The 15,877-nt window shown below is 40.5% G+C and overlaps 1 protein-coding gene across 7 annotated transcripts in view; it reads right to left on the bottom strand.

Annotated features, from left to right (window-relative positions):
- Positions 1-221: 221 nt before the first annotated feature.
- Positions 222-15,877, bottom strand: part of SNX31 (sorting nexin 31) — a 32,464-nt gene continuing 16,808 nt past the window's right edge. For 3 of the 7 annotated variants that reach the window (XM_068932918.1, XM_068932912.1, XM_068932919.1), the window contains 9 exons: positions 12,371-12,461; positions 10,542-10,629; positions 8,655-8,724; positions 8,046-8,138; positions 7,198-7,401; positions 6,600-6,695; positions 5,329-5,406; positions 4,209-4,268; positions 1,262-1,454 (listed from right to left, as the gene is read on the bottom strand). In XM_068932918.1, the coding sequence (XP_068789019.1) occupies positions 1,359-1,454; positions 4,209-4,268; positions 5,329-5,406; positions 6,600-6,695; positions 7,198-7,401; positions 8,046-8,138; positions 8,655-8,724; positions 10,542-10,629; positions 12,371-12,461 (876 nt within the window). In that variant the 3' untranslated portion in view covers positions 1,262-1,358. Of the gene's footprint in view, positions 1,455-4,208; positions 4,269-5,328; positions 5,407-6,599; positions 6,696-7,197; positions 7,402-8,045; positions 8,139-8,654; positions 8,725-10,541; positions 10,630-12,370; positions 12,462-15,877 lie in introns of all 7 variants that reach the window. The other 4 variants (XM_068932916.1, XM_068932913.1, XM_068932915.1 and 1 more) reach the window with 3 other exon arrangements.

Raw genomic sequence — 15,877 nt, 5'->3', positions numbered from 1 at the left:
AGGCGCTGCGGGCGCCCCGAGGGGCGGGGGCTGCGCCGGCCGGGCCGAGAGCGCCGTGCGTCAGCAGCGGGGGGGCCGCGGCTGCGCCGGCAGGGGCGGGGGCGGGGGCGGGGGCGGGGCGGCGGGCGGGCGGGAAGCGAGAGCAGCAGGGGCCAAAGGCTGAGGGGAAAAGTCTGTCTCAGCGAGTTAACGCTTCTGAGTTATATGAGCGGGGGGGGGGGGAAGGGAGGGAAGAAGGGGAACAAAACAAAAAACAGCTTTGCAAGGTTTTAACAGTTGGCTCTTTTGTTAAATAAAGGAAGCTCTGAAGAAGGTGATCGGAACTGCGCCTCTCGGGGGAGTTTTACTTCCAGCACTAACATGTGCGTTACCCATCCGTTTACGGCACAGCAATAGCAAGCTTAAAAAAATGCGGGCAGGAGTGCAATTCCTCTCTACTGGGAGAGATCTTTCCTCCCAAAGTTTCTATGAATATGTAAGTGGAGAAACGTCAACAAACTGGGGCTGAAGTTACTTGATTTTCCCCAAAATACCAGAACTTGGCAATTTTTGCTTTTCAGTTCCCTTCCCTGTTCACTCACCTGATTCTGCCTTTCAAAGCGAGCACGGTAAAAAGAATCAAAAAATCCAGGCCCGAGAGGGACTATTGTGGTTTATGCCCTTCAGGCTCCTTGAGTAGCAAACAACTTAATGACATGGTTAACGTTCAGTCTGACTTCCTCTAGATCAGGTACCCATTGAACACCAGTGCCATGTGCGTAAAACAGCTCAACTTCTGATGCATAATAAATACATTTAACTGATTCCCCCTCCCCACTGCTGTGCTAGGCAATCGCCATTCTCCAAAGCACGGCAGCTTTTGCCTCAGCACTGATGGCATCTCAGAGCACGATAAGGGCACTGCAATAGTCTGTTCTGCTTAAGGAAAGGAATGACGGATCCTAGCAAAGGGTATGATCCTACAAAATAAGTGCCTTTTCCAGACAATTGCAGAGGTGGCCATAGCCTACTCAGCCATCACATTAATTACATGGATGCTCATAGAAACAGTCTATACTGATATTTTATGCAAAGTACTTTTTCCTCTAATATCTTAAAACTTTTTCCTAGTTAACCCTCCCCTTTCTGCCTCAACACTTTCAGTTTGAAAAAGCCCACAGGCCTGGAGAGAGACATCTTCCATGTTCAAAGCACGTGCTAACTCAAAGAACTGTTCACTGGAGTTATAAGCTCTATAAATAAAGACCACTGCAAAGGCAAGGAATTGCATTGAAGGTACTTTTCTTATGATTCAAGATTTCAAAAAGTTTCTTATTTGCAGACAATTCATCTCAAAATACAGCATCTAAAATAAATTGTCACAGGTCCTCTTCTCTTATTTTCTCAAATACACAATCCTCTTCATTTGGCTGAACAAAAAATCTTCTCCTAGGTATAAAACTGGAAGAAACTACCTGCAGAGAAACAAGAATAGTTAAAAGGGTATATGCATTTCAATAGTTAAATTTAAACATAAACAATTATCATGTCAGATTTTCTAGCTTAGGTGCAGTGGATGATCTTTTTATGTTAGCACTTGGGAAAGGACAGAATTTGTTTGCTGGAGAAGACAGTTTCTGCTCTTAAGGTGTATTGCAACATACTAAATGGGGAGTAGATTGAAAGGCCGTTCCAAAAGTGCTAACATCAATGTTTGCTGGCACTACAGTGGTTACAAGCACATATGTGCAGGTACTTTAACTAGGTACCAGGCCTTCTGAATTAAATGGACATAGATAAAGATGGGTATGGTTAAGGATGTATAATACCTGCATAAATGACACCTACATAAATTAAGAGTTTATACAGTCATTCTAAATAAATGCATCAAGTTCTGTCTTCCTCAAAAAACTGTCACTGAACTAAACTTTCAGTTAAGAATATCGTGCCTTTCCTAAAGCCTACCACGTACCATCTGAAACATCCCAACACCATGTAACCTAGTGGGTTTTTTTTTTTTTTTTTTTTTTATTTAAAAGCCGCAAGCAGGCTAACCAGACCCTCACGTTGCACGTATCTGCAGCAGTTTACTGTTGTTCTAGGAGACTTCTGGCACAAATTTTTATTCTACTTCTTATAGCATGGTATCTTCAGATATATATATATAAAATAAGTGTCCTAAAACACCCTACTAAGAGGGTCTATCATAAAGCTATGGCAACCACGCTGCAATAATCAGGATAGGCAAAATTTGGTTGCCGTTTCCTAATGCCTGGTTCCTAGTGTTAGTTACTTCATACTTCTTTTCTCAGTATTTCTAAAGTACTCAAACAGTAAAATTGTCTAGATGCAGGCACATTCCATAGCATAGCCTCACTGTCTGCATAGACTGCATACTAGTTAAATCATTTTTATTTCAATTCAGCAGATTGTTCTCGATTTTCCTACTAAATCTTATTGCTGCACTGGATTATGTATTCAGACAAGAATTTACAAGCTGTCATGCTGATCTAATAGTAACGCAGTATGCAACTACAGTATTCCAAAACCAAGATTAAATTTTTCTTCTCATGAGTCAGCAGAAAGTATCTGGCAGAAGTTTTGAGAATCTTTGGAGAGCAGTCAGATAAACTTTCAGCCAAATCAGGCCAGATGAAAGATGTGAGACTCTTGGGGATACTAATTGCCAAGTTATAATGACCCAACTGAACCACTTTTCAAGTATGAATATGCAAAGATACACTTTTAGTGCATCAGTTTTCAAGCATCTTGCAAAGAGACAAAGAAGAACACAAAAGGTAAGACTTAAACTAGATGTTGTGTATTATGATCACAGAAGGTTTAGAAGTTCTATTAAGTATGGTTGAAGATTTTGTTTTAATTAGCTGTCTAATAACAGCTTTGTGCATGAAGACCTAAACCACTGTTGAACTTGCTACATAACATGAGGGATAGCATGCCCTACTATTACTGCTTAAAGCAGCAGCATACCTTGACTTTCTTTAATAAAAACATTACCTTTTAGTCACCAGCTCTAGTTTTGTTTCACCGAGCTTGATCTCAACAGCTGGACAGCACTTCAGGAAGACACAGCTGACTAGCAGAGGAATGTTATCCTAACCAAAGCTGCTCTCCTCACAAAAATTCAGAGGGAGCATTCACAGTGCATCTTGCTTCTAATAAAGTATTTTAAAATGTGTTTAAATCAGAAGAATTGCCTCAAACCCAGAGTGCCATACGACTTAGTCACTACTTCACCACCAGCATCTAAAGTTGTATGCCAGTGAACCACATCCTTTCTCAGTCTTCAGAGGCACAACAAATCCATTCAGGAAATACCATCTCCTTTATTATCGTGTGCAAATTATTTGCAAATACTGAAGAACCTATAACCTAGTGAGTGAGTACAGGAGCACTTTAAAGAAAGAAGCTAGAAAACCCACCACACAATCTAATCCATTTGCTCGTGAAAGAATAGTTCGTGATTGGTTTGGTGCTGTTTAAGATTCTTTCTAAAGCTGTATCAATATCTACTTTTTTCCTGAATTCAGATTAGATCTCAGGTTTCTCTTTTAGAAATGGTTCCCTTTGGCCAATCATACACTCTGACAGAAGATTTTATATTAATTTGTTTTATGTTATGCCTTTTCACTTTATTTATTACCTCATGTTCAACAAATGACTTGAAAATTAACATTTATTTTTAAACATTGGCTTATTTAGGAAGCATTTGCTATGGATGCTGATTACAGTCATTATAACAGCTGTAATTTCAAGTTGCATGATAGGAACGTGCACATATAGATAGGTAACATGACCAATTTCCCAAATGGATAACTCCCAAAAAAGGTAAAGATGAACACAAACAATCCCAGTGTGAATCCAAGTACAGGTCCATAAACTATAGCAACAGCTGCATGTACATGATCTATGCATACATTTTGGCCTTCTGTGAATTTCATCAAGAATTTAATTCAAAAATGTTTTTAAAAAGTAAGTAAAATGAAACAAGTTGTCACTAAACACAAAACAAATACTTTTATTAAGCCATGTTTCTTGCTCTCTCTCTCCTTCGTAAATTCAAGTTTAGCTCCACTTCCTACACAAAGGAATTTCCACTAAATTTATTAGGAGTTTCCCTGTTAGAAAAAAACAGAGATAGAACTAAACAGCACTAATAAGTAAACACCATACATTCACATTTCGGAGAACTTTTCTCACTTACTAACCTGTTTCTGCTGGATGCTGGGCTTATTACTAGTTTTTGTGGCTTCAGGCATCTTGACCTCCTAAGTGGATTGAAAGATTTAACTTAAAATAAGCTTGACACACCCTCAGGCATTCAAAAAAAATATGCTGGGCAAATGAATCAGCTTTCAATGAAACCCACTAGAAAGAGCACAGGAAATGAACTGGCATATTTGACTTTCTTTTACAATTCTGTCATAGTCAAACTTACCCCAATAATATCAACAGCTGAATACTTAAATACTGAATATTCAGTCTTCACAATTAAAGGTTTACTGCACGTCCGTTACAAATAAACTTAGGAGGTAAGAGACTGAATCTTTCCAAAATTCAAATTGGTCTGTGTCCATGCAACTATTTTTAACTGCTTATAGTCTAGAGCTATGAAATTAGATGTTGTTCATTGTCTCCCTGCTCACTGTAATGAGCGTGGTTCTAGAAGCACACCCGTCCCTTCCCTTCTCCTTCCCCCTCTTCGGATTGTTTTGCCATAACAGCCAAAGTCTTTAGATGTCATAGGCACATTAATACTAGGATATATATATATTTTTTAAATAACAAGCCTGAACATATTCTCATCCTTAAAGGCCAACACAAAAGACAACAGAAGTATTTTAGCTACAAATCAGATTATTAACTCTTCTATTTAAAACCAGGAAGTCTCACAGTAGGAATGTCACAGATCTTGAATTGGTCCGGTGCTACAGCAGATGGGGCACAAGCAAGTGAAGTGATGAAAAAGTGAAAGCCAGATAGGGATACAAACAGGCTACAGTCGAACATAAAGATTATTCCGTAAGTGTCTTTTATCATATGCAGCAAAAATTAAAGTCCAAGAGGGAGAATGGAAAACATTATTAAAATTATGATGAGAAACCATCTTTAACATTCAGAATAAATACTACTTCCCATAAAACTGAGCAAAGATGTACTTTCTAGTCAAGTAATTCTGTACTGAGATGTTGGAACATGCAAGGTCTTTTTCATCAATAGGACTTTACCAAGGACATTTGGGGGAAAGAAAAAAAAAAAAAAAAGGAAACAAAGCTGCTGCTTGCTGTTTAAACAGCTATTCAGGCACCTACATACAGTCATGCTCACCGTTTCTTGGCCTTCTTTGCTTGCCTTCATCATCTGTTCTGATATGATTTTCTTCAAGCAGCTACTCAGCAGAAAGGCCTAAAAAGGATGAACATTCCAATTCCAACATATACTGAACTCTTCCACTCCTCCCCCACCAGAAAATTACAGTCCCTCACTACTGAGCTATTACTTTCCTAATTCAGTTAATTTTACTCTGCGCTTAACATGCTTACAGTCCCACCACACTAGCTCAAATCCTTGCTTCTTCTATACAGCAGTGCATTTCCAGCCTTTATCTCCTCCTAATCAGTAGTCCACATCTAGCACAACGTTCACTATTAATTATCCTGTGAAATCTGTTAAGTAATTTTAGTTTTCTGCCTTGCCAACAGCAAAGAAACTAGAAAGCTTCCTGCTTTCACTGACGATGTCAATGTGGATGGCTCATGTTCTCACAAAACTTAAGTGTGGCAAGAAACTAACACTATAGAGTTGTGTGAACTGCATCATGACACTGGAATTCAGAAGTTGTGTGTGAAAAATTAAGCATTTTGATTTTACTTGGAAAATCCTATCTTCTGTTGTGTGGGACTCAGAGGCGAAAGAAGCAATTTGAAGAACTGGCTTTGTGTTTGCGGGGGGGGGGACAGTGCTGCTGGTGGGGTGGTTTTTTGTTTTTTACATATAGGCTCAGTAACTCAACTGAGGCTGGAGCTCCTTTGGATATGGCAGGGCCTAGATTATCTGCTAGGCAGCATAACCACAGATGGATGACTTCAATTCCTGGATACCTTTATCTTGAAAGAGCTACTTGAAAACAGTGGGAGGAAGAGCACCCTATAAAATCCTATCTAAGTACTATTTACATGTAAAGACAATACTTGTTATCAAGGCACATATTCACAACCTCCATTAACCCATGTTTACACAGCATATATTTGAACAACAGGCTTTCTTGTGAAAGATAAAAGCCTTGGGCCTTAAGCGAGTTTGACTGATTAATGATTTGGGATACTCACTGAGCCCAGTAAGTGAATGGCACCTCCACGCTGCATGCCAGGCTTGCTGCTGAGTACTAAGCATTTCTTCTGCCGGGAAATCATTCCTCATACTAGAAACTTAAATGCTCTTCCTCAGATATCCTGTCTCTAGGCCAACCTGCTGTAAACACAGCAGCTACACTCTGATACAAGAGATGGACTAATCACTTCTGAAGAACAAATTCCAATCTCTACGACTATAAGATTACATTTCACTCTGATCCTTTTCTAACACGATTAAGAACGAACCTGTTTTGTGTAAAAAGTTATCCACTGCCATGTATCTGAATCCCTGTACTCAAATCTGAGCTCCAGAGTTTCTTCTTCACCATCCTTTTCAGGACCCTGAAAAGCACAAGAAACCAAGAAACAGCTATGAACAGCATTAGGGTGCTTAGCCTTTAACATGAATTAGTCAATCAGGTTCGTTTTATATATTATATAAATAAAACAGTTGAAGATCTGTACCAGATTAGTTTTCCTGGGGGGGAGCAGGTGGGAGGGAGGATGAGGGAGTCCTTGCAAGCATAAAACTGGCTAAAGCAGTTCTTTTGCTCCCACACAAAATGCTCTGCTAACTCCACCTTCCACACCAAGGGAGAGGAGCAGGTGAAGACAGACAAAATGTCAGAGAAAGGAGCAAACACAGCAGAGAAAGGCTAGATTTTCTATTGCTCTAAAGGTTACTACGGGAATCCGCTCCAGAACAGGCTTGGGGTGCTGAGGGGGGCCAGCGGCATGGACAGGAGAGATTAAAACAGAACACCCCAAGACCTGCCATTCCCTGACAATCTCAGTTTTCATACAGAAAAAGCAAATTCACATACAAAGTCAGGGAAGTACTTACGAGAAAAGCGACCTGCCAACATCTCAAATTGCTGATCTTAAAGCTGACCTCTTTGGTTTGGTTAGTAGGCAATTTTATGCAGCAGTTAATCTCATTACTGCCCACATAGATGTCAGCTGAGCAACCTACTTCTGGGTAGTCACAAAGGCAAGGATCAAGTCGTATGTATCCATAGAACTGCATTTCTCGAACCAGTTCCAGGAACTGCATCAGAAAGACAGAACTAAAATGATTTGCTGTAACGACAGGTGAGGGCTAGCGATTTGAAAAAATGGGTTATAAAGCAAGTCTTTCAGATTCCTAATCCACTTTCTTCTGGGAGAACACAGATCCACCACAAAAATCTGAGTGCTCAACTCAGGGAATAAAGTTCACAGTCCTGATTTAGAAACTTGATTTTTTTGCGCTGGATATGGCAAGATGTATCTGTCAGAGAAGATCCATATGAGCCATGATGAGAGGAAGAGATAAAACTAACCAGTAGGAAATACTGAGGACAGAAGTCCCAGAAGCCTGAACTCCCATCTTACTTCCTAAAGAGAATGCCAAACCTTAGTGCCTGAGCTTGGCAAAGAGAGAAGACTAGCAAGAAGTTTGACTGTGAATCCCAGTATTAGGTATCCAAGTCATTCTGTTGGGATGTTTTAAAATGCTAGCAGAAATAGGAGCCTCCTCTTCTACCTGGTAGCTCAATAATTAGCATCTGACCAGCAAGTGGGAGACCTGGGTTTCCGGCCCGCCCCAGTCTACAAAACCATGCTCTATTTTTAGACAGTAAAAGCCTCAAGCGCCGTTGCTTCAAAATTCACTTCTCAATCTGTTTGTATTGTTTTAAAATACCATTTTACCTTCACTTTGTTTGCAGTCTTTTGTAGAAATCCAAGCTCCTGCATCTCCTCCTCTGTTGGTTTAACCCAATTCCTCTCTATTTCCTGGATTGCCTTAAGTGAAGTTTTGAAAATATTAAAAAAAAAGTCAGTAAAAGTTTATTTGCTTTTTCCCACACCACCAACTATTTTTTCAAATAAGGAAGGTCTTGGATTTGGCACAGGTTCATTCTGCTTTGTTCTTCCCTCCTGAATTAATAGTTTCCAAAGCTAGTACAACCCAACACATCTAGAGTTTAGAATTCAAATGCTGTCATCATTAAGAGTACCTACAGAGATATGAAGAGAAAATGGACAGATTTCTAAATATGCGCCTTCTATGCAATTCCCATGCACAAAACAAGAGTTAGTGTCTCTAAGGCATGAGTTTGCTCCCGCCCTCCACAAGTGTTCAACAGTAGCCATACCCATCATTTAGAAAAGTGCAACAAGGCAGCGTTAAACAGAAAACATTTATGACCATGTTTAATACTAACGTAACCCACACCAAACATCTCAATAACTTGTATAAAATAAAAAGTTAACATGGGAAGGTTAACTTTTAAAATCCTGAAGATCTTTCAGTTTTACCTGCATATATAGCAAATTCACTGAAGCTCTACAGTTCATCAGCAATGTATCAAGAGAAGGATCCATATACCTGCCAGGGGAAAAAAAGTAGTAAAATATGAAGATCTAAATATGGCCCTTTGACACATCAGCCAAATACCATGGAAGCACCACCCAGCAATACCCCCTTACTTCAGTTTTACCCTTGAAATGTGCACTATGGTCATTCCTTATACATTGTAACAGGATGGAAATAAACTACAGTCATATTAACCTCTCCACTTTGACTTTGGTAGTACCATACCCAGCAGTTACAATTTGAAACTATAATTTTCCTGTTTTTATATTTTTGCCCAAACAATTCAAGACTTATCTACACAGAAGTTGATAGGCCTATCAGGGCACCTACTGCCATGGCCTGGCCATAGTGCTGACGTGCAAGACCTGGCCTTGAGCCAGCTAGCTCTCCTACCAACTACAGTATAACTGCTGCAAGATCAAGATCAGTGCAGCAGCAAAGGAGGTTGAATATTCAGTTATCCGAGTGCCATGATGCAACAGCTAGCTTGAGTGAGTCTACGTGACACTGAACACAGCAGCGTGGGCTCCATAGTTGATCTGGTTGTGCTTCTCACATGGTACAGGCTGCCTCCTGCAGCACATGAACTCCTCCCAGACTGCCATTTCCCACCTGCATTTGTGTTTTTGAAGCAGTGTGGGATTGAAGGGTTTCTACTCAGACAATTACTCTGTCATAGGTTATCCCAGTAGGACCAAAACAACGGTGTCATTAGGCTCCTATATTTTCCAGTTTATAAGGGCACATACAGGGAAACTGAGACAACTTTGCAGATGCTAAGCTCTAGCCCAGATTTAAACCAGAGAAGTTACAAACAAACAGGCATCTGTAGCTTCAAGCCAAGCAACCTTACTTGCCACCACTGAAAGGCATGGTTCTGCCCTTCCCCTTCTCCAACCACAGCCCTTGCGCAGCACTCATCTGATGCAGCCAGTTCAAATCAAGAAGTGTACAGGAATCTATTCACTTCTATCTGTTTCACTGGGGGTAAGAGTAGACCAGGACCACAACCACACCAATAAGCCATGGGACTGGCTCAGCTATGCTGCATAACTGCACTCCCAGGGCACCATTTGACAAGCAGGACTTTGACACCAGGGTTTGCCCTCACCCACAGGCCAACCGTTTGCTGCACAACAGGACTGGGGGACTGAGGTAGGCCAAAATAGGCCAGCAAAAACACAGACACACACAAAAGCCAACGGGTTATTTTTAGTCTAGATGAGCTCCCCAGCTCAGTTCACTATACCTGCCACATAGTTCTATCAACACAACTGAGGAGGAGCTGGAGCAAAGGAAAGGGGAACAAGGCTTTGCTGCTTAAGCCAGCCCACTCACCAAAAGAAGTTCCCAAGCTACAGCCACAAGTATTTTGCGCATTAATATACAGAAATGAAAACCTTAGATTAAAAGTAATCCATTTCTGCCCGAAATGAATTGCGTCTTTTAACTCAGAACCCGAAGTTTTCTTTTATATCACTGCAACTGTATTTTAAAATATATATTCCCATTTGTGGTCACTACATTATGCAGATATAAAAATTTAAGTCAAGCATGCACAAAACACCTCTCTCTAGAGATGTTGGAAGTGAGAGAATAAAGAGCTCACTGCAGTGAAGAACACTTCAGAAACACTACAATGATAACATTAAATAATATGCAGGGCCACAGAAACCAGTCAACTCCAGTAACAAATTGGCCTCAAAGAACAACAGTCAAGTTGCTGAGACTGAAGGCTTTGTATCTAAGTTTGTCAAAGAAAGAAGTCCCTTGAATTTGTTTATAGCAATTGTCATGCATCTTACTAGTCCCTTAAGCTTCTTGCTCACCACTTTCTGATCCCAAGCTTACAGTGCAACTCTTTCATGCTCTGAAGACTCACGTAAGGAAGTTCAAATTCTGCCACTTTTTTCACCACTGGGAAAAGAAAAAAAATGAAATATTTTGTGAAAACTAGTGAAATAGGCCAGCTACTCTCATATTTCAGTTAGTGACGGATTAGAGTGCTGATTAGCAGTGTGCTTTTGGAGAAGAAAAACTTCACCAAACAAATTCTTGGGTAAAGTAAGGTGACAGGTTATCTTCCTCACTTCTCTGTGAATCTAAACTTAAGCAGCTCTTTTATTTACAGAATATCTCTACTCCTTTAGGGTGTGCTCTTATAGAATATCCTTCTCTCAAAACACAGCTTAGTAGGATAGATGTTTCTGCATTTAAAAGAAGTGTGGATGCAAACTTCCAATATTGGTACCTTTCTTGAACAAAACACTAGACAAAAAACAAATATGCAGTAAGAAAAGCATGTGACTTTTCAGAGGCGATTACTCGCCTGGGTTTTTTTTTTTTTTTTTTTTTTAAATATACATGTCCACAGGCCCAACCCTGTAAATATTAATTTCTGAGCCAATACCCCAATTCAGCAGAAGACTCATGTGCTTTATTTTAAACATGTGAGCACTTCCAATATTTCTTGGCAGTGGACTGTGGGTAACATTTTGACTTGATGTGTTTGTGAGGAGTATCAAAAGATACATAAGAATGTAATAAATTGAAAATTTATTCAGTTCTCCTGTGTATCCAATTATATTGCAATACAAAGCAAAGAAATTCATCTATGACTGTCATAAAATAGCATATAAAATATGTTACACCCAGATACGTTTCTGACACAGTAACAGCCAGGGATTCTGTGCACTCAGCAGCACCTTTCATAGTCAGAGAGAGGGAAAGAAAGGGAGAAGTGACAAATAAGAGGAATACAAACTGTAAGGTTTCTATCCCACTGAGAAAGTTAGAGTTTACTACTGGACCTTCCGTACCTCTTCATATTGAAAAGGTTCAGATGATGACCATCAGCATCTTTATGCCAATGAGGAGAACTGAAAAAAGCTAAGTGACTGGTCAAGGTCACACGGAGAAGCTGTGATGCCCAGCTTCACTCAAATCAATGGCAAAGCTGGTATTCACTTCCCCGTAGGAGAGAGATCTGGCCCTAGCCTCTCTTAATCCCGGGCCTCGGTCCAGCCTCATCCACACACTTGTCCATATCGGAAACAGAACATCAGTAAAACCACTGAGCACAAAAAAGCCCCTTCACGTTTTATGACTCTAAAGAGACTCGTACTCTGGATTTACGGGTTGCTCAGCGGCATCATTGTGGTTAAGCTTCTAAGTTTTTATGACTTAAGAAAGGAAACATGTCAAGACATAAAGGAAAGCAAGCCACAGACACTGTTTATAAACTTAACCAAAGAGTTTCCTGCCCCATTGTTAAACTCAGCATGAGATTTGTAGAATTAAAAATTATTTTTATAGGTATAGCCATCTGATTAAATGCCTGCACAGAAGATCCACTCAACAGTTCCCATATGCAACAGTTGCTCTATGTCTTGTAAACTGGCAGAGACATTATATCCTCACATGAAAGTCTCATCCCTGCACCACACCAATCTGTGCCAAATGTTGCTCCCACCACCACCTTTCCCCAGCGAGGAGCAGGTGAGCCACAGAGGGGAATGACTTGAGGGGGTTTAATCAACAGGATGGGTTTTTCAGCCTAAGCAGGCTCACGCACACTCTGTTCAGAGATCCCAGATTCAATCACCACTGCCTACAGAAATCCAAGGGAGGACTAAATTAAGCACTTCGTATAGCTTACCAGAGAGAGCTCCATCACTGTGATCTTGAATAAAAAATAGGCTGAAATATCCTATTAATTCTCTTGATAGCCCCATCTTGTATGATGTAACCTTTAAAAACAAAGTCAGCTACCCATTAGCAAGAATAAGGAAGAGGCATGTTCAATAGCTATTAATGCAACTTAGTTATTTTCTAAACCATTGCCTTATGTCCTGCGTAACTGCCCATTTAAAAACAAATGTAACCATTCCCATATTGCAGCATTTGGGTTTGTGAGGAGTTTCATAAGTTTCAAAGGAACATAGAAAAGTAATAAAATAGAAAACATTCTCTACTTTGCCATGCATTTACGAATGCTACAATGCAAGGCATCTGCCATGTAACCCCCAGTCTTATTGAATCTTCAAATCCCCTTGTACAGTAAGTACTTTTGTGCCCTCAGCTAATAATATTGCTTACCAGCATAAAACAAATCCTGTAGAAATATATACTTGTGCATCTTCCAAGCTGAAAGAGTTCTGCTGCATTTCTAGAAAGTATCTATGAGGCCTGCCCCTTTACTGAAAGCTCCAGTCTTGCTTGCAGGGCTCTACTATTCTGTGTGAGTGTTTCTGTCAAGAGCTGATTTGAACTCTTGTTGAGTTTTCATTATTGCCAGTGCATAAGGAAGAAAATCTTACCCAGTTTGACATTTGGACTTTTTTAAAGCTTCCTGTAGCCCATTTACATATTTTTTGAAAGAGTGTAGAAATAGCATCAACAGAGAATACAAAAGTGATCTGCAGGACACAGCAGACTATCCTGCACAACAGGATAGCGGGGACAGAAAACAGGCAGAGGTGAGCATGGAACAGCTGGACTGGATTGCAACAACTGTCTTATTTTGTTTCCAGTCCCAAAAATCAAAGTGCAAGTTAAAGCAGCCACAACCTAAAAGAGGATAGGGGCATCAGAGCATTCTCAAATTCTGCAGTGATCATAATGCCCTTAGCTAGCTCAGGAAATCTGTGTGGCAGCCACAAGAAAAGCCTCCATCCCTGAAAACATCCCTGTCGAAATTCATCAGGCAGGCCGCACAACTTGACAGAAGAGTCATGCTTTGGTCACAGAAGATGGTCTTTTTTTTTTTTCCCCCCCCCTCCTCTGAACATAACATGGAAGTACTGGTTTGCAGAATCCTTCCATAAGGTGCCAACCCTTAAACATTTCCAGGTCAGTATCATAGTGAAAGCATTGTAAATTCACTCATCTCCACAGAACACACAACTAAGTTCATAGGGAGAAGGGCTTTTTTCCAGCTATATCAGCTGGTCTAAAACACAGGCATGTTTTTGTGCATGGAAAAAGCAGACATTGAGCTAAATATAGGTTGAGAAGAATTGCTTCAAGTTAAAATTAAGAAACATATCTGTAAGGTTTTCCTCCTACTTGTCAGTAGGAGGACTGTTACCTGAGAGGGCAGCAGAGCATAAAAAGCACTTGCCTCACACTCAAGTGCCTCAAACACCAAGTACAACGCGAAGAAAGTTTTAGAAGGCCAAACAAAGACAAAAAAAAGGAATTAACAGCACCGTCTTTCTTGTTGTATGCCTCTGTGCTAAGAAATCCCTGCAAATTACTTTCTAATTAGCTATCAAGCTTCAAAATGTTATAGGTACTAAAATGTTAGTAGCATAATACTATGTGCACCAGATGGCATTTCCCAGGAATGTCAAGCACAGAAATCAGATTCAGTAAGATTTTGACTTATTTTATTTCTTGGCTCAAGGCACAGCCTGTTTTATGTTGGCCTGAACACCAGGATGCTAGAAAATGACAGTTGCTAAGTCTACCTGCACTGCAAAAGAACAATGAAAGTGGCAGCACATCTGCAATGAGGAAAGCTAAATAACTCCTGAATGTCCTATCTCATCTTCAAGACCATCAGACCATCAACTGGGTCTGCAGTATTTCAAATCTGTAGTCATTTCTTTGAAGGGCATGGAAACTTTAAAAACCTATGAATGCGATAAAGCAACAGACAATGCCAGCCTCCGGCTTGGAGATGACCTTGATGCACTGCAGAACTAATACTAGAAGAACCAATGCTGGCCTTAGACAATGCACATCCCAAGTAAAAGTAATGGGTGAGGCCCAAATTATTAATATTTTTTCCAAAGTATATTAGCAAATCCTTCCCTTCCTCAAGGGCTCCAAGCAAATCTATTTAAAACCTTTCCTTCTTTCACCCTAGTAGCATTTACTTCCTTCTCCTCAAATCAGAATTCCTACCTCCCTGCCACCCCCACACCCTTTTCTCCTTCAGCATATCACATCCAGCCTCTCACCCCTCCTGTTGTAGGGTCTAAGGTCAGCTCTGAGACTTACCTTCCCCTGGAAATACCAGTCCCAGCATTGCCTCAGGTGGTGCAAACTCAATGGCAGAACAAAGCCGCCTTCACAGAGCGGCAGGTTACCCTGTGTTATCCAAGCCACGGTAACTGTGACACATGTTTGGGGGGCGGGGAGGAAGGGTCTGCAAACGGAGTAACACACGTAGCTTGACGGAGGAGAGCGAGTACTCATTCTTGTACCTACGGCCAGCTGAGAACTACCCCCAGATTTAGATTGCAAAGGTACAACACAAATACACTATATAGCTTTCTGTACGGTGAGCAGGAATTTCAGATTGCCGTGAAGACTATGAGTACCGACCTGGAAGGTACCTGCTTGCTTGTTATTGCTGCTAAGATTAGGAAAGGAGAGCAACCAAGAAAGAGGCTTCAGCCTTGCCCTGTGTGCACACACACACAGCCACTGCTGCTCTTCCTTCACAGAGATGGAGAAAGAATCAGTTGACAGTTTCAAATGGAAGCCAGTCAGTTGCGTAAACCACATTTGGTTGCTAGTGGTTTCAAAATTTAACTAGTAATTGTTTACTATATGTATTACAACAGCAGTTACAGACACCCCAGAGCCACAGTGCTCAAACTGTGCGAGTACTGCACAGGAAGTCCCATGGTTTTACTCTAAACATCAGGGCACACAGAACAGGTAAAGGAGAAGCACGCAGAAAAACAAGATATATCAGTCACACAATGAGTTTTAACAACAGTGCACCAGCTTATTAAGCCAAGACTAGGTCAACATTTTTGGCTACAGTATTAAAGTAACTTCACCTAAACTGCACTAAAACAAAGGGGTTTTGTTTGTTTATTTTGAGACTATGTCCCCAAAAGGAAAAATAGGTATTTTCTGATTTTGTCATAAACAAAGAAAATCTGAACTAGACAGTCAAAAAGCCATAGTCGCACAGAGTGTATGCCATTAGGAAAAAATAAAATTATAAACAAACATAAAAACAAATAAACTCATGTGCAAAAGCAGCAATCCTCTCAATGCCCCCCCCCCCCAAAACCCTCAAGAAACAGAGAAGATACCGTGTTTCCTTCAAATAGGAGGCTTTGCCCTTCCTTAACTAAAAGGATCTCCATTTTTGCCCACTTCTTGCAAATAGGCAATTTCAACAGAATTCCTGTTTAGAAAC

This window comes from Struthio camelus, chromosome 2 (genome assembly GCF_040807025.1).
Source record: "Struthio camelus isolate bStrCam1 chromosome 2, bStrCam1.hap1, whole genome shotgun sequence".
Classification (NCBI taxonomy): domain Eukaryota; kingdom Metazoa; phylum Chordata; class Aves; order Struthioniformes; family Struthionidae; genus Struthio; species Struthio camelus.
This window is presented reverse-complemented; position numbering and strand designations above follow the sequence as displayed.